The sequence below is a fragment of the Phalacrocorax carbo genome, chromosome 1 (assembly GCF_963921805.1).
Source record: "Phalacrocorax carbo chromosome 1, bPhaCar2.1, whole genome shotgun sequence".
NCBI classification, from domain to species: Eukaryota; Metazoa; Chordata; class Aves; order Suliformes; family Phalacrocoracidae; genus Phalacrocorax; species Phalacrocorax carbo.
The window spans coordinates 43309848-43335614 of record NC_087513.1 but is presented as its reverse complement, the minus strand read 5'-3'; the positions used below and the strand labels follow the sequence as shown (position 1 = coordinate 43335614).

Below are 25767 nucleotides of genomic sequence, written 5' to 3'. Positions count from 1 at the left end.
TTCACCCCCACCCTTAGGGCACTGAAAGTCTATAAGGTTCTCATTGCCCCTTCTGAAGAACAATTTCTTCGGTGGTATCTGACAAGACATAAGTTAGCATACTACAGCAAGGCCAAGAGAAGTTCAACATTTAAACATTTATGTGATAACGTAAACATAGATAAAAATTTCTATTAATCTGTGAGCTACTTCCTTCTCTCCTCACTTATTTGAGGCTGGTTTTATATCACAAGTGTTTTAGAATGGAATTTAGATCATCATCCCACTCATACAGCATCTAGCATCACTGACCCTCATTTGAGTACTTGGACTTAATAGGTGATAAGTCATAAGATGGTAGAACATATAAGTTCATTTTCAATTGAACTGTATGCTACATGTTTTTTTCTGACACATTGTCATGTTTATTATGACAAAGCTAAAAAATGTAGGTTCTTTAGCCTTAAATAGTCAGTCTAGAAGAACTGTTAAGAAAAACCCTGAAAATAGGTACAATACAAGAACACACCATGCAAGAAGTGGAGTCCTTTAAGAATAAGCTGTGCTGTACAGTAGCTGTACCACAGCTGCTGCTGCGGACAGGAAGTGAAAAACATCATTGGTTTCACATGATCAACCAACAAATTTCAGAGGAATTGTAAAAAGGACTGAGTTCAGCTTGCTACAATTTAAATTGTTTGTGGTGTAAAACCAATTCCAAAGGACACAAAAATATTAACAACTTGGTGTGTTGCTTTTCTCTGAATTAAGCTGTTTTATTCTCACTTTTAATGTAATGGAAGAGGCAAGAGAAAATTTACAGAGCTTTATGCACTTTCTCTAGGATGATCCATAGTGTTTTGTATGATTAAGAAGCTACAAGAAATATGATGTCAGGTACATATGGTGACTATCCTCCACTGACCTACAGGCCAAGTAAGCTATTGAAACTATTGATATTAAAAAGTCTTACAGATGATTCTCTTGGAACTATCACAAATTCTTTTAGCATACAAACTACCCCTAAATTACTGGATTTTTGTACAAAATTTCAGGTCAGACCCTTCAGCAATAGTTTGCTTGCACTGAATGGAACTGTAAATAATCCTTAAAAAAAAAAAAAAAAAAGATTAATAAGGTGAGCTAAGTGATCTGCTAGAAGCAAACCCAAAGTTGAAGAACAAAGACCCATATTCATTGATTCATTGCACCTAACTGTACATGCCAGCTTGGGAACTAAATTACCACAGGTTCTCTCAATACATGATTGAGAGAAAAAGCACCTCCTGAGGGTGATTCAATTTCAGGGGCATCTTTGGAGGTGTCTCTCTCTCTGCTGCCTGTGGAAGAGCTTGAAGTGACAGATATTGTATGAAGTTCGTCAGATAAAGCCTTGTCTGTTGCTTTGGTGGGAGGAACAAAGTTATCTTATGTTCAGGTCTAGAAAGTGGCTGTTTCAGAGAAAATGAATAAGCTATGAGGATGGGAAGAAAAAAACAAACAGCAGACAGAGCCTTTAGAAGAAATTAATACAAATATTAAAAAGACTGAGATGTAGATTTTTAGATATATCTAGTGAACTTGACAACCCCAAATTTTTGGTTGTCCAACTTGAGAGTTGTGAATGGAAATTAATTTCCATGAAAAAGGTAAAGACCTTAAACATTAGGATGCACTAATTGGTCACCCCTTTAGTAGGCTTATTTCCCATACACCTGTAACACCAGTGCATCAAAGTGTTCGTGTTTTTGGATGGCAGGCATTTAGCTCCCTTTTGCCCTCTGTTTTGCAGGATATTGTCCTAATTTGCCTGAAGCCTTCTCCTTCTTACTCTGGTATAAGGTTCTACATCTGTGTTCTTGGGGCTTCCTGGTTTGAAATATGAATGGCAGCAACCAAATTGTCAGCACCAACACACATCTGCCAGGCATACTCAGAACAGTCTGCAGATCCCCGCTAGCTAAGACAGCAAGCACATCATCCAAAGTGAAAATAAGTAGGCTGGTTAGACAGGTGACAGTTCTAGCACTTTCCAAACATCTCTACTTCAAGATAGTTTGACAAGAAAAGTAGCTTATAGCTCAAGAGGGGATTTACCAGAGAGATTACAGTGACTACAGCCAACAAGCAGCACCCTTTGCAGAGTACACATCCAACTTGATTAAGGCTGCGTGTAGCCTTGTCACACGCTATAAGACTTCCTACTTATTTCAAGTTGTTAGACAGCAACTGCAATTCCTTAATGTTGCCCTCCCCTATAAGCGATGGCTGTAGCTGTTACAGCGAAGTCATTCAGTTCCTAACAAGAAGAAAAATAACTCACATGGGGGAGGTTGTAATCCTCAAGAGAAACTTTCCTAAAATGATGTATGCAATACTGTGCAAAAGTATAAGAACACTTTAAAGAAAATCCATTTTTATGCTCAATTACTTACTTTTAGATCTTGTTTCTTTAGGTATATAAGTGGCTTCTAGATTAATCTCACCCTTCTCTTAAGAAACACTATGGCAGCAAGTGGAGAAGGAGGGAGTCTAATGCTGCCAGCTGAATGCAAGTGCTGTGTAAATCTGCCGTGAGATGCTGCTGAGATAGTAGAGGACTTTCAATATATCTGCAAGTATACCGATTGCCCACCAACTCATTATGTATTTCTCCTTGTGTGTACGTATAAGGCCTATGTGTGCACACACACTGTTACATTGCCATACATTCAGAAAACGAATTCATTATAGTACTTCCGTGTAATGATCCATTCCACTACCTCTACTGTATCTGTAGCACTGAGCAGAAATCTGTGAGAATGTATCAAAGTAAAACATGTCTCCTTCACAGAGATATCTCAATTTCCTGTGCAACTTGCTCATTTTAGTGTTATCTTTGCTTGCCCATCACTCCTCGTCATCGCTTCTCAGGAACTTTCCATAACTTTGTATCACCGTTCTGTTTTAAGAATCAAAAAAAGGATGCCCCTCTGATAAAACCATGCCCAGATCCATCACCCTTATGAGGGCTATGTCTGCACTAGCTTTCAAAGTAGCCTCAAAAGATTTAAATAACGCACTTCGGAACACAGATGTACAATCTGTAATCTGAATAATCTGAATAATGATAACATTAGTAATAAATGCATGAAAAGAGAATATCTTCCCAAATAAAAGTTCTATACTATGGGTAAGATTCATCTCGACTAATTTAGACCCTCCAAATTAGGTGTTTAACTTAAACTAGGTGGTTCATCTCCCCTTAATTAAGGAATAGATGTACATACCTCCAGAGGGTGAGTCATTCTACCTTACACAAACATCTCAGAAAAGTGAAAGAAATTGCCCTCAAGAAGTATTTATCTCTACCATCTGGCTATAGTAGAAGCCCAAGCAACTAGCTCAGACTAGAAACCAATCTTTTAACTGGCTATAATGAGGTAAGATGAATTCGATTGTGATCAGAGCCTCCATATGGTCTCTGAAAATATCTGGACACTAACTTCTCACCTGTGTGCTGTCTGTTCTTGACCTCCAGCAGAGTCCTCCACCCTTTCCTAGTCTGACAGATATAACTAATATTGCTTCAGTTTTCAATAAAATAAAGAATTACAAGACAGAATTAATAACTTCTCCTCAAACAGTTTTGGCTCTGTGCTCCCCACTGTAAGTTAATGTTGGACTTCACTGATCTATGACGCAGGAAAAAGAGCTAGGACTCTCTTGAACTTTCCTGATATTTTCCATTGGTCCCAAGTTATTTGTAGAGAGGAAAAAGCAGTCCCAAACAGTCTGTCCCATGCTCCACATCTTCTATTCGGGCTGAGTATTTATGATGTGCACTTAATCCTGACCTAAAAACAGCATTCAGCTACCAGGACCTAATATTACTAAACTCAAAAAGAAAGATTTCATTAAAGAAACACAACATTTCAGAACAATGGTCGGTACAGACTGGACTCTAGTGGTATGCAGAATAAGAGAAGGCAGATATGGATTGGCAATAAGGATTGTGAGTGGATTTTTACTGAGCACATCTCTACTGCCAAGTGTCATTTACGGGTGGGACAGGAGGAGTCTCAATTTTAATCTTTGGAGCCATGAATTTGAACAATTATCTGCAGAATTTATGATCTGTTTTACTTATCAGTATTTCCTCAGAGTTTTCATCCAGTCAGATTGATTACCCTTTCCTCATACTGTTTGTGCATACGCAAGTTTGGCTATACAGTGCATAAAATGGACATGAACTGCATACTGTACCATACAAGGAAATTAGAGGCAGTGGCATGCCAATCATGGTTATTAAATTTTTGGTCAAAAACACAATATGACATCACTCATAATAAAAATCTCTTTTTCCAAATACTTCAGCAACAAGCATAACTTAAATATTTGCGGAATTTTTAATTAGCTAAATTCCATAGGTCATCTAAACAGGCAGAATACAAGAAAAAGTAGAGATGGGAAGAGGGGACTTTTTTTCTGTCACAATCCTGGCTTTCATAAAACAATTCATTCTGAATGTTTTCAGTGCACACAGAAGACAGTTTTTTCCCCTTTAAATCCATAATTTCCATGAATAAAAGTCTCAGGTTACCTGATTGTCAGAAAATGCCAGTCATTTGGCATAAAACAGCTCCAGATGCCAACATAGCCTAACATTCCCAAAAAACTAGGCCTTTGTCCTGGACCTACAATGCACTGCATTATATTTTGAGACCTTCTTTCCCCATACAGTGCTAGGGACCCTACACGGACTGTAGCTCTGCACACAACCACCAAGGTGCCCACAAAATAATGGCTGTACAATCCGTGTGACCCAAGCAAATAAGGTTCAGTACATCAGTACATCTACTGACAGATAAACTGATTTCCCCAAGTAGCACACGCTGCACAAGCAGTGGCAGTTTCTGTCCAAGTTTACCTGTAAAACCTTGTTATAGAAATTTTGGCAGAGATGTTAATCAAATTTCTCAAAAAATAACTTCACCCTGTGGCAAATCCTGATGGTTTCTAACCAACTACTGGCTGGATTTCTTGAGTTATGAAGAAGCCTGAGTACAGCGATTTTAATAATATATATCTTATTGGATATATATTGGATATAAGCTTTGATTGAGGCTGGAATACTCCAAGAAAAGATATGTACTATGAAGCATTTAAAAATTAACAAATGTAAAATTTTAAAGCAAGATATTTTATATTTTTTCATGATAACAGAATATTTTTATTTGCTATTTTGTTTCACTTGACTACCTAATAATGATATTAGATACACTTTAATACAGCAGAGTAATGAGAATGAGTTACAGACATAACACCCTCTACAACGGGATGCAGATTGTTTGTTTAAAAAACACCATACCAGTTTGTGGAGGAAGAAATGGCCTGTATGGCTTGAAAATCTATCTTGCGATAATGTAAGAGGTTATGAATTGTCTAGCCACAATGACGTTGGATGATATTCTTAAATCCAGTGAGTAAATGGACGAACTCACACTGCTCTCAACAAGAACACAGTGAGCTCTGATTTCAGAAGGCTGATTTTACTATGTTTCTAAAATGAAGTATTTAAAATGATAGAGCAAACAACACACATCTCCCTAAAGAACATCAGGAAGATGATAAAAGCAGAAAGCTGCAGAAAGACATTCTAGTCTGTTTGGAAACTGACTCCTCAATAACTTGAAGATTTTATTTACCATCTCTGCATCAGTCTCCTTGGCATTCCTGAGGCAGCTCTCACCCCATAGGAGCTAGGGGAGGCAATGCAGCCCGGGAGAGGGACAGTGGTGGGACAGACAGCAGTGCTGCCTGCCAGTCTCCCGGCTGCCACTGGGAATTCAGGCTGCTGAGCTGCTCCTAAGAGCACTGTGGATGCACTGACTGATACACACGGTCTAAATGGTACAGGGATCAGTGCTTCTGCGGGTTTTGCCTGTTTTGGTATTGAATCTATCAATTTATTCTACAGCTAATGAAAAGCAAAAGCTGTGTTGTACATCCCACTTTTGTTACTATGAACAGTAATTCTACCCTAAGTCTTTACTAAAAAGATAAATATATGGCTTATGTGACATGTACACATATATATAGGTACACACGAATAATATGTATTAATACAGATTTGTAAGGTATGTGACATATGATACATGTGTATCAGTAAAAAATTATTAAAGTGTGAAGCTCGTTTAAATATGTCTCCAAATGGCCTTCCACAATATTTAAAATTATTTATTGAGTATACTTTAAACCTCTGTAAATACATAGATAAATGCCAATAGGTACCTGCATATGAGCTTACATAGCCCTCTCTATCTTTAATATGCACCATAAACTAAGCATGTATAGTGGTTTCAGTCTGTGTAGGATGTATTACCGGTGCCAAAATGCTAAACCTACATTTACTATCTCTGTGCTATAAAAATGAAATCTCAGAGTAGCTTTAGAGGAACTGTAGTAATCTGTCCAGTCAATGATTTACTGTCTTAAGCTTTTCAGTTATCTCCACTCCAGTCTGTATCCTGCTGCTCTGAAAATGTTAGGGCACACCAATGCTTGGCATGCTGTAACACATCTGAAAGTATCCTAAAAGCAACTTCAGAATGAAGTTAAGTAGGTGAGCACAAAAATTATTCGTTAAATAGCTTTTCTGAAGAGTTTAGATAACTCTTGGGGTGGGGGCCGACGCGACACCAAACAGAACAAAACCCAAACTGACTCAAATGAAGTCATTGGATTGATCTAAGAAATGAAAAAGCACTGTGAAGTAATGTTGCCTTATACAGTCCTTAAATCACTACCTGGAATTGTATCAAGTATTAGTTAAAATATCATCATTCTTAAAGCCTAATTAAGCCAATCAAAGGTACTTGTAGAAGAGAGCTGTTGCACTTCGAGTTTCTTATTTTGTAACAGTGTCCTTGTATACTTCTGTTAAAATGTTTCAACACTCTAAAAATAGATGTATCATCACACAGCCAGTGACAGAACCCCACAAGTCATACCAAGACAAGGTCACCATCTCAGGAATGACCAGTTTCATATACTTTGCCTCACAGAGGACCCACAGGAAGTAATACCCCAAACTTTTCCAAAAGATCCAAAATCTTTTGTTGCTCTGAAATGGTAGCAAAGTGCATACATTTTTAAAAGCCTCCACTCAGCATTCAGGTCAGGTTGAATATTTCATCCATGCAGAGTTTTGCAAGGAACGGACTGAATTACAAAGATAAGCTTGCTAATAAGCAGGAACCAATATTTACCTTTCAAAAGTCCAATTCTTGGATATGCCACTGATTTATGGCTTGATCAAGATACATAATATTTCTATCAAATCAATTAGGACACAATAATTTATTTATGTTGTAACTGTCTTGTAAGTCTCAGGTTACTCTGTGCAAAGGCCACTGAGATCCTTAAAGACATATATGCATCTGAGTGAAAATGACTGTTTAAAATCCTGAGTTTATTGTCATCCAAGCTGAAATTTTTAATGGGAAGTGAAGGAAACATTTTTCCCTTTAGACAGAAATGTGACCACTATCACTTTGCCTTTGCTGGGATTTATATCAGGGTTTCACAGTGAGATCTTACAATTTCTCTCAAATTAAATGAGATCACCTCTAGCATTCAGGAGAAAAGAGATCAAATTTTCCATAGATGCAAATATGTCCCTAATCCCCTTGCTTTTAGGGAGTCTGAGTTCTCCAGTATCTCTTTTGCTGATCTGAATCTCCTGTATTATATTCTTTTTCTGTTGCCAAATTCCCTTTAAGTAATTTTTTTGAATGACAGTGTTTAGTCCAACACACCAGTTCCCAGTGTGTTGTCTTGTGTGCTCCCTTCTCTGAAACTTCATTTGATTTGCTTTTTCAGCTTCCCTCATGACTCTACATCTTCTCTGCATCGTGTCCACAAATGAGGCAAAATAGCCCAGAAGAATTTTGGATTGAGAGAGCCAGGCCCCGGGAAGAAAGCCTTGTTTTCGTTTCTGCATATTTTTCTTTTATTCCCCACTCCCTTGTGCTATTAGCTTATCTTACAAACCCAAACTCTTTAAGGCTGTGACTGACATAGCTGTCCTAGACTGGCAAGGCTTCTTCGCCTTCATTCATTTGTGGCACAACCACCAACCCACTCCAGACACCCAGCTGAAGAAACCTAGTTCTTGCTCAAGAGCAGTCAGTATCTGAAAGTTTTGCAAATTAGATTGTTCAAAAAAAAATGCATCTGGAGATGGCATTGCCCATGGACAGACTTTTTTGACTGTTAATAACTACACAGAATTTCTCTGTGGAGCAACCTGCTGCTTAGGTTTCAGCTAATAATACAGAATCGTACCAGTCTTCAGCGTGATACTGCAGTGAGATACAGAAAACAATGAAGATGTCATTATTCTCTTCTTACCTTCATGAGGATCAAACATTTCCACAGGAAAAATAATATATAAAACATCTTCTACTTCTGTCTTCTTATTACAAGCAAGAACAAAGAATGGATGCATTATTAAATTGGCAGACAGGAATCTGTTAACATCAGTAACTGATTAGGTAAAAAAAATCAGTTTTTCTAAGGTCATTCAAAGTAACTTCAGTAACATCTTTAAAAGTAGCTAACTGGATTATTTCTTCAGTATTAAAAAAATACAATGAAACAGTACATAGCCAGCAAACAACTCTAAAAATAATGGCATTATTACCATGTTACAAATGAGCTGAGTTCAAGGAGGCACTTGATAGAAACCAGAAGTGAAGCTAGATTGTGGCTTCCACACAAGTCGCTAGGCCCTACTCCCTCTCTGAGGCATTTCAAAAGCAAATCTGAACCTGCAGCTCTCAAGCTTTCCGATTTGTGCTGCTCCTTCATAAGAAACAGATTCCTTCACCTCTTCCTTCCAGCACTCTGTCTCTGGCTGGTGAGCTGGCCAGCAATGACTAAAGCAGGCAGACTGATCAGCTGAGGAAATTTCTAAACTCCTTTTGAACTCTTATTTATTATTTCACATTCTTATTTAATGCCTATCTATTTCCACTACAGAAACAGCTTACAAAAACAAAAACAAAAACAAAATCCAAAAGAAAGCAAACAGGCTGTTTACTGCATAGATGTGTTGCCAGGAAATCCCATTGTTGTAGTGGTGAGTAAAAGTCCTGTGCCCTGACTTATGTCTTACTCACCCTAAATCATGTATGAGCCATGCAGCCTTTCCTGATTAATGAAAGTGGTCAAATGTTTTACAACACTTGCTAGGAAGTCATCTTTCTGTGCATGACCATTCGGGTTACTAAGCTGCAATGGTTTTACACATACCCTGTAAATCAAATCCTGATGCACAACAGGAAGTTTTCACTGCCAAATCTTTTGGAGTGTAACACAGCATCGACATGATACAAAGCCAGGTGTTAAAATTGTCAAAGGAAGATATTTTGAACTGGAAAACACAAGAGAGAGCTCAACATCTATTTTTGTTCCAGCTTTTCAAACTTGCTGGAATTCACTAATTGGAGAGTTGCACCTGAACAAAATATCTTGAACTGCTATCGAGAGATATATAGAAAGATGAAATGTTTTCCACTGTATTAAGATCAGAGGGGCAGAGCAGTAGAGGAGGGTTTATAGGAAAATAAACATAACTAAAGAGGTAAGCCAGACCAAATGTCATGCTGAAAGTAGGTTAGGACAATACTAATATGGTCAACTTCTCTCATGCTTTATGCAGAGTTAGCACAGACATTTAGTGGCTGGCACCTTCTCAGTTTATATATCCAGAAGTACTACGGTCCAGCCCTAACCACTTTAAAATTATGCTTCCCTTTGATTTGCTTATTTTCCAAGTTCTCTCAACTTGGTTTACAGAGAACATACACAAGAGCCATCAGAAATCTGTACATCTTACACAGGGGAATTATCCCTTTGCATGTAGCAGACAAAACACTCTGCATTCCTTTTCTGAATTTTAAATAAGTTAGGCTATCTTTCAGCCAATGTCCTCTTGCCAGTAAAAACAAAAAAGAAAGGTTTGTGACTTTAAAAACATCATGGGCAAGTGAAGATTCGCACAAAATATTCCACTGGTAGGTTTGAGAATAGATAGATGCTTCCTCCTCTTCCAGCTTAATCCCCAAACACCCTCGCTGTCAAAAGGCTATTGTTAAGGCATGGGCTTCCTCCAAGACCACATCCTGTGAATCGGGTCAAAGTGAAACACAGAGCTGCTTTAAATGAACTACTCTTTGCGTGCCCTGTATGCAAGTGCAAGAAAAGCTACGCGACTCAAAAAATTTGTGTACTAGAGAAGAAAAGACAGTGGACCTAGACCAGAATGAACCCATAGTTAAAAAAGTTAGCAGTTCTCATTTGTAAATGATGGCCTTATTATTTATAAAATACAAGAGTTTCTGTTACCAAAAAGCTTATTTGACATATCATAAGAAGCTTATTTATTATGACAGTTTATTCAGAGGCAGAAATTAGGACCAAAAAAATCATCTTTCCTTAAAAAAGACCTGCTTTTATTCCATATCTATATGTCCCAGATCATGTTTAATAAGTGAAAAGCCTCTCAACAGCATTGTACACAAGGACTTTTGGTGAGGGTTATACCACTCAACAAAGGGCACGACATATTCTGCATCTCTAATAAATTGTGACAGGGTCTGTATTGATTGGATACATCAAAATCAAAGAATGGAGTAAAATTCCAACTCCAGCTCGGAGCTGGGCCCACGCTGATGCTAGCAGCTTACATTAAAATGAAGAAAAAAGGCAAAATCAGGAAAAATATCTGGAGGTTTTATTCTTAACTGATCCCTTAGAAAAGACAAAGGATGAGCTTGTGGTTATGATGTGGAGACTGGGACTCAAGATATATATGACTTGAAATTCCTAGTCCTGCCACAAAGTCCCAGCCTGAGTGTGGGAAAATCATCCATCTCCCCTTTAATCTCTCCTCTCACTCTGCACTGTGGGGATAATACTTTTCCCTTTCTCTCACACTCAGTGTAATAGAGCCATACATTCTGTAGGGCTGCAACTAACTTCTGTGCACATGTACACAATCTGTTGTGATAAGACATCGATCTAGTAAAAGTTTCTAGGATCCAGGTCTGGTTAAAGCTGAGAAAAAAAAAATCTACAGAAAGGACATTTTCGTATGTTTTTACTTGAGGGAAAAGTGTTTCAGCTGAACCGAACTTCCTGATATTGGTATCACTCCTCACTCTGCTAGGCGCATTGGGATGCTCCTGTCTTCTAGGGAGCAGTCTGTACAGTCCCTACAAAATACAGCCAGCTGAAATATTCACTGTAGTGCTCCTGAAGGGATTTTTAAAGGATATCTAGGCCCAAAACTGAAGTGGGTTCACAGGACTTCTATGTTCCTTGTTATAGAGCAAAAAATTGAGTGCCTGAGAGCCAGTCCTCTGCCAGACCTCACAGGATCTTGAGGCATGAGGGCACTCTAATACTGATATCCTATGTCCCAAGGAAATGAGTGTTTCCAAGGAAGCAACTAGCTGGCTGGTCTCCAACGCTACCCTACCTGTGCTTTAGGGAAACTTAGCTGGAACTGCAATACTTCAGTGAAATGACTCTGGAAACACCCATACCATACAATGGCATTTTTTCTAAGGTAGCAAAGCTGTCTCCAAAGGGGATCCTTACATCTCTGTGGCACTGTGGCCCACCGGGCTCTCAGTTCAGGTTCCCAGAGTATCACAGAATCACAGAATCACAGGTTGGAAGGGACCTCAGGGATCATCTAGTCCAACCTTTCTAGGAAGAGCAGAGTAGCATCATTTCATTACCACATACCTGCACTCAACTGAGTCAAGGAATGAGAAAAGAAAATGAGAAGACCATAAGGATGGCTGTTGAGTCCTTTGCACAAGGAAGGATCAGTGCTAGCAATGCTATGAATGGCAGGTGTACATGCATTTGTTTTTTAAAATACTCCAGTGATGGAGATACTATACCTTCTGCATGCAAAGCATTCCTCTGTTTAACTATTACTGCTGGGAAGTTTTACTAAGGCCTAACTAAAGCATCCTGGGGTATAATATTAGCCCATTATTTTTATCTAGAGATGGAGGCCACTTATCTCCATATATAGTCATGGAGAACAGATTACCCCAAGGGGCTGCAAGAGTGTTGCACCAAGCAAATGTTGCCAGGTTGCTTCAGGTTCTGGAGCTCTGCTGGTGCATATACAGTGCATCAATACTCAGACACGCTCCCACTTCCAAGGAAAGGATTTTTTAACAAAAAGTTGGAACAAGTTGGAGCATTGGAACATGCTGCCCAGAGAGGTGGAGGAGTCACCATCCCTGGAGGTGTTGAAAAAATGTGTCAATGTGACACTTCGGGACATGGTTTAGGAGCCATGGTGGTATTGGGTTGACATTTGGACGTGATGATCCTGGAGGTGTTTTCCAACCTTAATGATTCTGTGATTCTAAGTTGATTGGTCAGGAAATCCCCAAGCAGCTTCCCTAGGCACAGATGCAATACAAAAAAGAGTAACTGCTTTCTGCTGATGCCTATTACCAGCTTGCAACACACAAATTAATATGAGATACGTTGAGTTCTATATTCTTATTTTGTGAAAGAAATTTTAAAAAAGCAGTAGAAAGGTAGGCTTGGGTTGGCAAATACCCTTCTATCGATGACCCCAGTTACAAATTACAAAAAAAAATTCTTTCAACCTACAGTCAATACAATTTGCTTACAAGTACAAAAGCATTAAGAGTTGCATGTTGTGTTACTGTACATTTATCTCAACTATATGAAAATGCGCTTGGTACAGATGATTAGAAAATAAACATGTAAGAATGAAGCTGGCTCCAAGCTCATACAGCATGAGGCCCTTAAATCAGGTATAATATAGCGTAGACAGACGGTGCTGGATACATAAAGCACATTAAAGATGTTGTTATCTGTTTGATAAAGAAATAATTCAGAACACAAGGCAAGAAGCTGAAATTGCTGACAATCTGAACTCCTGCCAAGTGTCCTGGCTTCGCTGGGGCTGTGTGAATTTTAAACACACATAGTCCCAGGTGTCAGCAGTGCTGATTGAAATTTCTGGCAGCTAGTTCAGTGCTTTTGAAACAATGCTGGCTTCCCATCACTAGCGGTCACTATGGGGAGAAGATAGGCGGTCTCTGGCTGCTTCTGCTGCCCTTTTTGTTGCCTTGGCTGTTGTGCTGTAAATGAAACACTCGGCACAATGAGCAGCCTCCTTTCTTGCCAACCCACAAAGCAGACATCTCCAATGCACTAGCCCTGAGAAAAGGAAGGGTATGACAAAATGGGGAAATAAACTCATTTATTTATGTTCCCTAGATTCAGCATGTCAAGAAACTCGGTGGAGCTTGGCCCTGAGAGACCGGACAAAAAGGTATCCAAGAAACTGAAAGGTCAATGAGATGTGGGATTGCAACAGATGCTCTGCTTGGGAGAGGTCTGGGGAATGGTGGGAAAGGGTCACACAGAACTTAAGTAAATGGTTTTGAAGGGTTAGCTGAGGAAAGATGGAGCTATGGAAGTCATTCATGGCACACATCTGGTTTTCCAATGTGCACAGTACTCCTGTTGGCGTGAGCAGGAGCTCCACCCATGTACGGAAAGCAAAAATATTTGTCTTGAGATCTGTCTGGATTGAGGAACATAGCCATCCTCCAAGTCTGGCGTCTGGTGACAGGCAGGAGTTACCACATCACCGACAAACTGCTGACAATTGGTGAGGAAAAAATGGGAAGTTTCTGTGCTCATTCCAATGTCCTACTGTGACAGGGCTGGATGAACAACACTGGAAGCCCTCAGACCAAGACTAAGAGGCAATAGTATGATACTAAGAGAAATGGACTTCAAGAGTCACTTTAATAGCAGCCGTATCTTTTTGCCTAATCACATCAAAGTATTCAGCTTTGTTTTGTGACACTGACATTCATTTTAGATTACTTTAATGATGTTCACTTGGTACAACTAAGTGTTACAGACCCCATTCTTTGTTGGCCCCACTCCCCGTGTAGAGCACATCTATTTTTGTCTGATCAGTTGATGTATAGATTGCTTGCCCAGCTGTGCTGCTCAGATTTCTGTGCTCTACAGAAGCCACCAGACGTGTCTCTCTTCTCAGGTGGACACATCATATTCTTTGTCATATGTTCCAAAAGTCCTTGTACCAAATTCGTTTCCTGAGTTCCCCTGAGATCTTCCTATCTTAAAGTTGGACTGTTTAATGATGAACTTGGTGGGGCTGGGCCCCTCTAAAGGAGATCACAAATTACTGTCCATGCATCCTCTGGATACAAGTATCTCCATACTACAAGAATGTTAATATATACCCCCAAAACTGAAGTATCTAGAAAAGTTTTAGGTTTACATATGTATATTGGATCAGTTTTAAAGCCTGACTAGCACTTTCCAATAATGAACAGTGATATGAAAAATGTTGCAGTCATGACAGGAAGACTTGATTAGTGGATACAGAGAAAAATAAGTCATATGCAGAAGCCTATAAAGATGTCTGCCAACAGGAAGGAAGAAGCAGATAAAGCAGACAGCAGCAGACAGATAGCATGGACAAAGAGAAACTGAAAACAAGGAGAAAAAGAAATGAGATAATATGACAGTAAAGGAATGAATTAACTCAGGAAAGAAGGCTAAAATCTTATCATCCAAGTCATATAACTGAAAGACTGCAATTAATATATCAGATTCAGCTGAGAGAAAATTCAGTTTGCAAGCATAAATTAGGGTGCAGTGCTCTTTCAGAAGGGAAGTTTGATGATGCATAAAGCAGAGCACTAGAAGGAGAAGCCCCAGGATGCCAGGCCAGAAGACTGGTGTGCCTAACTCCCAGCAGCTGCTCAGATTTGTGCCAGAGAGGATTCATGGCAGTGTCCTTGAGCCTGCACCATCAAATGTGTGAGGGCAGTTGAAATCAATCATGGTGACCTGGAGAAAAACGTTATTGCCATTGTCATTTTGCTGCAAGTCAAATAGTATAGAGTTGTCACTTAGTGACCAAAATAAGTTGGCTTTGCAAAATAAGTGTTTCTTCATTCCTTTAGTTTTAAGACATTGCTTCATTTACCTTTCTACAATATCGCTTGATATTTTTTCAGTTTGTTACTGTTTAACAGCCTATTCTACAACTAGAACAGTATCATAAGGCAGCCTAGCATGATCCAATAGTTTTGGTCTCATTAATGTAGCAAGCAGTATAAAAATGGTGACACAGACATATAAATAATACTGCACCACAGTTAAAAAAAATATTACAAAATATATTGGTGTTTTCAGACAACAGTTTGCATAAAAACACTCTATGGTCCAACTGAACAGCAAAACTCCATCTGCTTCAAAGACAGCCAGCATTTCACCTCATGAATCCAGCAGCTGGATTCTTTTCCTGTGTACATATATAGGAATAAACTTTTGTCTATATGATACTCAGAGAAAAAGAATGTGCTCTGAATGCTTGTGTTCAAATATTTTACATGACTATTCACATCATAAGTGTTCACACAGTCAGTTTAAACATTAGTGGGTTTAGCAAGAAAGCAGATGGACCTGTATGTGACTTAGGTACCAAAGTACAAATCATGAAAATTTTGAACAGAAGTATAGTTGAATAAACTACACACAGAGTAATTTATGTCATTATCAACTTATTATTTGCTTTCCTAGGCTTAACTATATTCTATCCAATTAAGAAAAAAGTTGAGCATAATCACCTCAAATTTTTTCTACCACAGTTTTTATTAAAATAATAATAGCACTTTAATTAAACTTCAGACTGCATCATGTCCACAAAAAAGAAAACAACAGAGACCACATGTGCAAGTGCAGCAAAATCATGTGAGATGGGAGAGACGCCTAGGGAAAAGAGAACTGATGCTTGCAGCTGTATTTCTAACCAGCTTTGGCAAGGCAGTTGTGTGAGAAAGCCAACACAAGTGTCAAAAGTCTTGAACAATCAGGTGTGGTGAGACTGAAGGCCATAGAGGAAACAGCTGGGTGGCAATGACCTACTGTATTGACATGTATAACCCAAATTTATCTTGGAATCTTTAGCACTTATAGATAGCAACAGGATATGTCACAGTGACTACACGTGTCAATCTAAGTGCCTTCCAGACAGGATGAGAAAGCTGGTGACCCACAGTGCAGCATATGTAAAATACCAAAGAAAGCAAATCTAAAGACTGTAATCCATCAGCTAAGGGCAAAAGTTAACCAGATGATTAACTCATATGTTCCATTGCCTCTTGCAGATAGATATCCATCATGTTTCCCTCAAAAATCAGTGCTGCCTTATATCCAATGATATAACATAAGCACACAAGCAGATATAGGCACACATGCTAAACAGGCAGATTTTACTCCCAGTTGGAAACTCAGGCTAGATATTCATTACATTTTGATTGAAAGACCTTTTATCTGATCACTGTTATAATGAAATATTCCCAGTGTACAGCATTGTAAACCACAGAGCCACGTAAGAATATGACACGCTTGATTAACATGCTTCCTAACCAATCTACCAAAGGTCTATTGGAAACAGCACTCACAAATGGTCAAGCTTTGGGACGACACAATCTGTAATGCAGGACTTGCATCTGCTCAGCAAACCTGAAGAGACATTAACCCTAACAACTCCCTGCTTAGAACTACTGCTTAGATAACCTGGAATGCTGCTGAGGCTACCAGGCACTGGGAAACAGGGTGGCACGGATGTCCATCGCTGATGAAGAAAGATAGCATTCAATACTTTCAGGCTGATACTTTGAAGGTTACAAGTAAGAAAAGCCTAAAAATTTCTTTGTCGTAACCACGCACCTTACAGGCCAAACTACTTTGGCAAAGACATTCCATGAAACTTGCTTAAAAGGTGAATAAAAGAGAATCCTTCAAAAAAATGTGCCTGGAAGAAAACTGGGTAAAGGGCTGCTGCTAAGCTTTACTGGGAATGTTGGACTTGTAAGGGGGGAGTACAAAAAGGCTACAGAAATTAGTAACTTCTTGAATGCTGAGCACTTCTGTAAATCCAGGTGGCCAGGGGAGGTTTCCAGACCATCACATGTACAAACTGGTCTTACTCTTTAAGGATCATCTTTTAAAAGTGCTCATCTGCCTCCACTGAGAAGAGAAAGAGAGAGAGATTTAATGGCTGGTAGGTTGGTTTTTTTTGGAGGTTGGTTTGTTTTGTGGTTTTTCCTTTAAAAACAGTCTCAAAGATTACCAGTATTGTCAAACCCATGAAACATGAAATGACAAATTGGTGTCACAGTTTGGGTCCATCTAGCCTGTTACTTTATTCACTAGCAATGCAGCAGTGCTCAGGACCAGATGCCTTGGAAGGTTATGACTCCCACTAGCTCTCATGCTAATTACTAGTAATTCCCAAGTGTTTTAAATACTGAGGGCAAGATGATTTATACCTTTCTCCACACTTTTTCAAAGAATCAAGAAACATCTCTCAGTAGGCAATGTAACTGTATTCTTTTTTTTCTGAAAATAGTACTAGCAAATCGAATTTACTTTTCATGCAATATCCATTAAAGAACAACATTAAAGAGGAACATGAAGAACATTTTCGGTTAAAAATAAGCTAGAAAGCAGGAATCACATTGTGTTGAAAATTTGTATCATTATCTTCATGACGCACTCATGTCATAGAAAAGGGCTGTTCATCACTTCTGGTAACCAAGAGATGAACAGTCTGCTCCTTCTTTACATTTCTATATAGCATGTCTGAGACCATCAATGCATCATCTTTGGAAGGCAGGGAGAGGTGATACAAAAAACTCCAAGGGAAAAATTAAGTGACATGACCAAAATCTCATGGGGAAATATGTGGCAGGGATTAAAAAGGAAGCCAAATGTTCAGAATTCCAACCCTGTGCTTTAACCACAAAACCAACTTTCTGCACTAATATTGAGTTAGCCCAGTAACTAAAAACAAAGGAAAACCAAGTACATATATTACGTGTATCTTGCCACTTTAACAACTCTGATGACACTCAAGTGTCCTCAAACTAAATAAGAAACAACTACAAATATATGTTTAATCCCAGTGTGGTAATCAGTTCCACAAACCAAAAGTACTAAAAAAGCAAGGGAACGTAACCTCACATAACACTGCTTGCTGAAGCTGTTAAACCACACATGCAGCCGTAATGTACTGACTGAAAGATCTACAGGAATATATACTACTGACAAAAAGGGACACAATACTCATGTTCAAAGCATGAAGAATGTCTTCAACTACAGCAGAAAAACTAGTAGACAATCAAGCACAAGTTATAAAGACTCAAAAAGAACTCCCTTACAAAAGAAAAACCCCTAAGTAGTCTAAAAAATGTTGTGGCATCCTGCTTCAGACAAAATCTTTTTTTTTTTTTTTTAATCACAATGAATAGAGCTAGATAGGGGCTAGGAAGAAGCTATTTTGCAGTAGAGAAAAATACAGGTACTTTTCAATGAGAAGCTGTTTTTCTGGTTCAGCAGTTCTGCAGCAAGAGTAGCCAGATCGTTTGAAAAGTGAAAAGAAAATCAATTACTTGTTTTTATTTTAAAAAAGCCTCCCTGTGGGAATAGGTGTGGGCGTGAGAGTTCTTTTTAAACTTCATAATATAACATGAAGCAGCCAAGATTTTTTTTTAAAGTACTGTCATGTCATTGCTCTGCTTACTGGGTTCCGGAATGATTTTTCTCTACTTATGATTCTACTGATCCTTATCAAAATGCATCTGTGAAACTTTCAACACAAACACATTTGAAAACAGAATATATATTCAAACAGCAACACTGAGCAAAGCAAATTTCCAAGGCTGCTATGCAAGTTCACTGATGTCAGCAAGCCTTTTTACTCAGTTAGCCCCAAGTTCTGCATGCAGTAGATTTCTATCAGATTTGTCTGAGCAAATCAGCATTTTCTGAGAATTGAGATCCACAGGTAAAGTTTACAACTAACCTTGCTATCTTCGATCTCCTGGGTTTTTCCTTGAAGTGCTCTCCTCTCTCCAAAATCACAGGCTGACTTTAACGTAAGCTGACAAGAAAGCATTGAGCTCTCTGCCCCAGTAAGCTCCAAAGACTTTGGTGAGTACTGCTGCGAGCCGGCGGGGCCAAGGTTGGGTATCGGGAGGGCAGTGTGAACAGGCTTTGACCCTACGGCTGGCTGTCTTAGCTTGGAGGCAACCCCAAGTACAGGCATGGCTTCTATAAAAGTATCTTCTTTCTGCCAAAGAAAATGCTCCTGACCTCAGTCTGGTAGACTCCAGCTTCAGCAATTCCAGAACAAATACTTTAAACAAAAGTAGCAGTCATCTTTTCAAAAACGTCTTAAAACAATAATATTACGAGTTTCACAAGGAAGGAAAACTTTTTCTTCATCTCTCCCCTTCTCTCGCACAGCCACTCACACGCGCTGCTCAGTGAGTCAGTGGCTCTGTAAGACTAAACACTCCTTTGGGGCGTGAACTTTTCTTGAAGGTAACTGCCACAGAGCTGCCTGTCTGGGATTAAAGAACTCATAAATTTGCTTTCTCTTCTTCCTACAGCATTCCAGGTCTGTACATTAAGTGAATGAAGAACTGGAGAAAAGGAGGGAGAAAAGAGATGAAACCTCCCCGTACTCCAACTGTCAAAACAGCTCCGAGACCACAACACTGGAAGCAGAGACCTCTTCCTGACTACATAAATAACCAGCCCACATCTTAAAAAAAAACAAACCTCTTTTTCTTTTCTGATTTAAAAAAAAAAAAAAGACCTGAGTAGTGGCCAAAGCAAACAGCTGTTGGAAGAGTTTTTATCCCGGAAATAATCTCAGCAATGAAGCTGTTTGTCTGATTCCTGGCTATTTTTCACTGCTGACAACCATGAGCTACGGTGTTTCATTCCCTGCTCCTCCCGTGAAATCAGGTTAAAATCGTGCAAGAGCGTGGCTAGGAACAGACGTTGAATCACAGTGTGGGTAACGTCTGTCTGTGCTATGAAAAATCCATACAAAAACACAGAGCAGGATATAGGAAAATCACGAGCATTGTTAGAAGATTTAGTCAATACAGCTTTTCAAAGCTGTTGTTTTTTTTCTTTTCTTTCTTGGTGGTGGTGCTAACGTCATCTAGTCAAAGTTAACGCTTCCCTTTCTAAAAGCATTTAAAGCTCCATGAAGTCTATGTCCAACGCATCATTTCTGATTGTTGCTCATAGAAATATTCTTGCTGGCAACCTTAAATCCTTGTACTCGGAAATACAAGACAGATAGACAAGCAGAGCCGGCTATAAAATGAGTCACGATGGACAGTCCAAATTGCCGAGCAGTATAAACGCTTACTTAAAAGGACAACTGTAAATTCTTCTGATAGCCTATAGCAGGGGATCCCATTTTAAACTGAGATATAAGGAAAAAAATGTGCAGAAATGCCACACGATTAAACTCCTATGGGAATTTATCACCTAGCATTATGGACAAAAATGTTCCATGTGTTTTTCTTGTTCTCTCTTCCAAACTAAAACATAGAGAGATAGGATGACCTGAATCCTATTCCGCCACTAATATCTTACATGGTATTAACTATGCCTTCTCAGAATAGTATTTACTATTAACACTATAGCTGTAAGCCCAAGAGAAAACAAGAGCCTTCTGGAGGTTTAAGTTCTCAGGTTAAGGATGGCAAGAGTTAGAAAAAGCATTGAAAAGAAAACAAAGTAAATGAGAAGCAGACTAAAAGGATCCTTTTAAATCACTCTTTGAAATTACCTTGCAGAATAAAACTGTAATACACACCTATTATCCTCTATCTTTTGTTTACAAAGATCTCACTGACACAGTAGTTAAAAATTCAACTCTCAATATTGACTTATAAACTATCCCATTCTTTTTTGTAGCTTGTAGGAGTGAATCTGACATGGTTTAGGAATCTCCTGAGTTTTACAGTGTGTGTATGGAGGATCAGCACACCCATTTCAGCATACCCTGCTTATCTTCTCTTTGGTTTTGCCACCATAAACGGTAGCTGCAATGGCCTTTATACAAGACTGCACAGAGGTAACTGCTCTGCATTTCAGACAAGTTCAGCCCACAGGATCCACCACTCAGCTCCAACAAGTGGAATATTCTTGTTCAGTGTGACATTTCAGGTCTTGTGCAGAGCAAAGGGGAAGAAAACTCCTTGTGCGGTCTGCATTTGTTCTCCAGCATCATAAAGCACTGTGGCTGTGTAAGGAATTTAGGTTTCTCAGGCACAACTGTTAACAGTTAACGCTTTAGAAAGTGCACATATGCAAAGGCTGAAGCGGACCACAGGAAAAGAGGGATTTATCTCTTGCAAGGTTTGAGGAGATGAAAAATCCTCATGAGGACTGTTAACCAATGATCAAGACAAAGAATAAACTAGAGTCATGAGACAGATACATTCTTAAAAAGAACTTTGCCAGAAAAATGTAATTGAATCTTATTACTTCTCAGGGTTATAATTTTACGAAGTAATGCATTATGGTAATCTTGCTGTTATCCTTTTGAGTACGAATGATGAGGTCATGATACCCACAGTCTCTTTTGCAACCCATTTTCCCAGCACAGAAACCCTAAAAGTAATAAGTAAGCAAGCTTACTAGGAGAGAGTCATCTGTGAAACATAACCAACAGGGTTTGGAAACAATGATGTGAAGCTGGTGTTACTCTCTCAAAATAATTATTACTCTTTCAAAATAGTTATTAATTATATTATGACTTTTAAGCTAGTACCAGGTCAGGGCCATCAACTTCAGAAACCCATTTAGCTAGAATCTTTACAATGATAAAACCCAGAAGTCCTTCTCATCTACTGAAGATACAAAGAAGAATCTACATGATTATTTGCAGGAACAGGGAGAGGTAATGGAGGAAAACAACAATACTATTCTACAGGTAAGAATGTGGTTACAAGCCTGGTTACAAGCCTGGTCTTCCTTTTTTTTGTTCTCTGTCATTCTAATTCTAAGCAAAAGATAAATAAACAAACATCTGCTATCCTTAGAAATCACTTAGCTACATTTTTCACTTGAAAAGCTTTTGTGTACCTCATGATAATGTGGGTCTTACGAAGGATGTCAGGGGAAAATAATATGTAACAGCTAAGCCTCAGTAGTGTTTTCCATGCAAACAGGAAAGCACAGGATAAAGCATCTGTGGACAACATGCATGAACTGGCACTGGATGCAGGTGATGGGGGTGGAGCTGGACAGGCAGGGGATGGCACCTCAGGCAGAAGGTGTCTGGGCCCCCAAGGATTCTGTAAAGGGAGGAACGGGGCATACCTGTGGGGAAAGGGTAAAGCTGGAAGCTGCAAAGAAGGGTACCTTGTTAGGTATCGTGCTGACAATGTGAGTTTGGTGGGATTGTCCTCGGTATCTCTGGGGTGGGAAGCTAAGTGACCATCACGCAGGGCTGCCAGGGAGAATCCAAAGAAGGAATGAGGATGATTTAGATATGTGTGAATAGTGTCCATACAGAAAGAAGGCATACATGTGAGAAACCAGGGGTGGAGAAGTTGCAAGCAGTGGCTATAACATGGGGTTACATGAAATCAAAGATGACACCAGACCATCTGGCACGAGGGACAAAAGTACTGTTGGCAGGATAAAGAAAGTAGTGAGTAAAAAGATATGGCTGACAGAAACGAGGGACACCCATCGTCACTTGGGCACATGAAGCTGATAGAAACATACCTAGAAAGGGATTGCAAAGAAGCAGGTCAGGCTAAACATTGTACAGAGAGAGGGCCTGTAGGTTTCTAATTTTCCCGCTTAGACATTTCTCAGCTTAGACATCCCCAAGCCAGGCAGGTAGGGGACATCATCTGAATTCAGGATGCAGGAGGATGAACACAGATCATGACTAAAGCCCTCACACAAGGGAAATGGTGAAGTTGTGCAGGAAAGGTTAGAAAGTTATGAGGAAGCTAGAAGACAACCAAGCTGTGGAAAAAAACAAAGGGCAACATTTCAAGTGGGATGTTAGATAAGGAGATAAAAGTGGAAAGAGAGACCAAAAAACGGGAAAACAGAGCAAAGGTCAAAACACAATTCTTAGTAGTCTTGTCAACAGTAGTGGCAGTTCCAGCAAAATGTTGAAGACAGGACCACTTCTTTAGCTAACAGTGATTAAAAATTATGACAATCTGGCTATAAAGCATGACTCTGAAAGCATCAAGCAATCAATGTTTTTACAGAAATTAGGAGTTAGGTGAATGATCTGTACTTCAAAGTAAGACAGTATGTATGCATTCAGTATAATAATCCCCACATCCCAGAAAAAGTTGTAATATTTATTTCATATAACAAGAGTAAACACACCTGAAATCCAAGCCACGTCATAAAAGAAGGTATCTGTCAGTTGTAATATTAAGGTGACTTTTTGTTCTCGAGACTTAAGAGGAATAACCATTCACAGCACAACACTCTAGCATAAATTTCCTTTCCTTCACCGCATCTGATACCAGAACAAGTCCCATGAAGGCTGCTCCCCTTCTGTACCCCCAGCCCTCAGACAAACTGCTTGCATGAACTGAACAGACAGCTGGCAATATCTCCCAGACCACAGGAAATATCAAGAGAGGGGACACCTGCCTCAAAAGTGGAGCCAAGAGATTTGTTTGCTCCTTCTGGTCTATGATCTTCGACAAGGAAGCTGTTGCATGTGTCCAGGGTCAAACAGGAAATGTCAGGGGTCCAGAGACTGCAGAGGTCTGTTCTGAGCTGTTTCCCTACTTCATCCCACTGGTGTAGCAGCTGTGTCTATAGCTTACATGAGCCAGGCCAACTTCTGAACGAGCTTGAATGTGCCGATACAATCACACAATTTTGTGCATACCCATCTCAGGTTGAGCAGAAAGCTTTCCCCAGCTGGGGACAGAGAATTCTTGAAAAAGCAACCAACATTATTAAAATAATGTAGGTACCTGAAATGGCTTTTATGATTTATTTAATAAATCCAGGTAAGCCAGGATTAAACTTTTATAATACAAATAAGAAGCATGCCGGGTGCCTGTTTGATGTAACAAAATATGTTCAATGTGTCAGATAACGATGAGAGAAATTGTTCAGCTCTGACTCATGTTCACAGTGTAATTCTACCGACACCATTTTTGTTATTACAAAGTCAGGTGGATCCATTAGTCTCTAGGTAAGACACGTAACAAGTATTTAAACCTATCTGCAAGCATGCAATACTACTGAGTAAGCAGCTATTGTTTTTCTTAACAGTTTGGAATTCCCAAAGATATATAAACCAAAGCCCAGTTACAGTCACATAAAAAGGTGCATCCGGCTTCCTGAAGGAAATCCTTCTGCTTTGGCTGAATGTTTGGGGAAGTTTTTCAAAGAGGACAACTTTTATATAAGGATATCGTTTTATCGCCTGAACAATTTGGCCCTTCAAAGCTCAGCCAGGAGTTTTTAGTTTTGAATGCATTAACAGATAGAAGTGACCAGATCTTTTATAATTTTTTTTATTTATGCTGTACATTTGCAACATCTTCTATTATAGGATTTCAAACCTTTATGCATAATTTAGTACCATACCTCCTTGTGACGTATGTAAGATGTATTAAAATATATTCAGGTGGAACCATCAGGCTAAATGACATTACCAAGCCTATATGGAGCCTCAGTACCCTCTTTCTCAAGTAGGGATTTTTTTGGTTTATACATCTGTGTCAGTTAAAATTATAATTACTTCTCTTTGTTACACACTGTATTTAATCATGAAGTATTTACCTCAAAGGAACCAAGCTTAAATACTGTAGGATTGGGAAATGTAAACAAAAATTGTGTAAGGATAAGAAAGGACTAATAGAAACTGAACACACTATGTAAGTATTTACATACTGACCTACTGACTAGACCATACAGCCAGATGGTAAAGCTTAATGAAAGCATTAGATTTCTTCTTTGGGAGGTGGAAGAGGAAAAGAAAAAAAAAATTGGATAATCCGTTTGTTCCTTTCTAACCAAATGAACCAAACAACAAATGCTGAAGACTCTCAAAGCTGCTGTTAACTGCAGCTAACAAGGAAAAAACCCCCAGTAATTTCAGTCTGCATAAACTGATCTGAAAGATTATACTCATCCTAAGAATCGAAGTGCCAGCTTTTCTTTCCTTTTTAACTTTGTCCTCAGTTTCTCCTTTACAAACACTTTCCAGGGTGCCATGTGCCACAGCAAGCACACCAGCTTCTCCAGCATCCTTCTAGCCACCGGCAGGTACCTTCTCCCTCTTGAATTTCTGCTCTTTTCTCCATCTGGCTGTCTCTGAAAGGATTTCTGGCTTTGGATCACCTTTGGTGGGCCATGGTGAGTTACTGATTTCAACTCCTGCTTGCCCTATATCTTTCTGTCTTAGAATACATTACTTCAGTGCTGCATTGCCAAAGGAGCATTTCCCTCACTTCTCAGGGCATTTAAGAGCATTCCAGCTCTCTCTAGAGTTACTGGAGAAATGTCTAAGGTAGACACAACAAAACCAGACATTTCTAGAATGCATGATTAAATTCTTAAGTGATAACATTATTTTCAGTGGAAGTGGTAAGGAACAGAATTCCTGGCCCGTTTTTATTAATGTTATTAATGGAAGCAGTTTTGCTCCATTTGAAATTTTGACCAAGGTTTAAATTACCTTTTGCTCCCCCCAAAAAATGGTCCTCATAATTCTCTCCAATGACTACTGCTCTCAACACAGATCTCCCTAGAAAAAAGTTCTCCCAATGCACATACACCCTAAAATCCTAATGGAATATTTTATGATGC

The 25767-nt window shown here is 39.1% G+C and overlaps 1 protein-coding gene across 4 annotated transcripts in view; it reads right to left on the bottom strand.

Annotated features, from left to right (window-relative positions):
- Nucleotides 1-25767, bottom strand: part of NAV3 (neuron navigator 3) — a 411830-nt gene that overhangs the window by 251569 nt on the left and 134494 nt on the right. For 3 of the 4 annotated variants that reach the window (XM_064450020.1, XM_064450013.1, XM_064450036.1), the window contains exon 1: nt 18950-19907. The exons of the other annotated variant lie outside the window; for it this stretch is intronic. In XM_064450020.1, the coding sequence (XP_064306090.1) occupies nt 18950-19192 (243 nt within the window). In that variant the 5' untranslated portion in view covers nt 19193-19907. Of the gene's footprint in view, nt 1-18949; nt 19908-25767 lie in introns of those variants that run through there. 4 annotated transcript variants of the gene reach the window in all.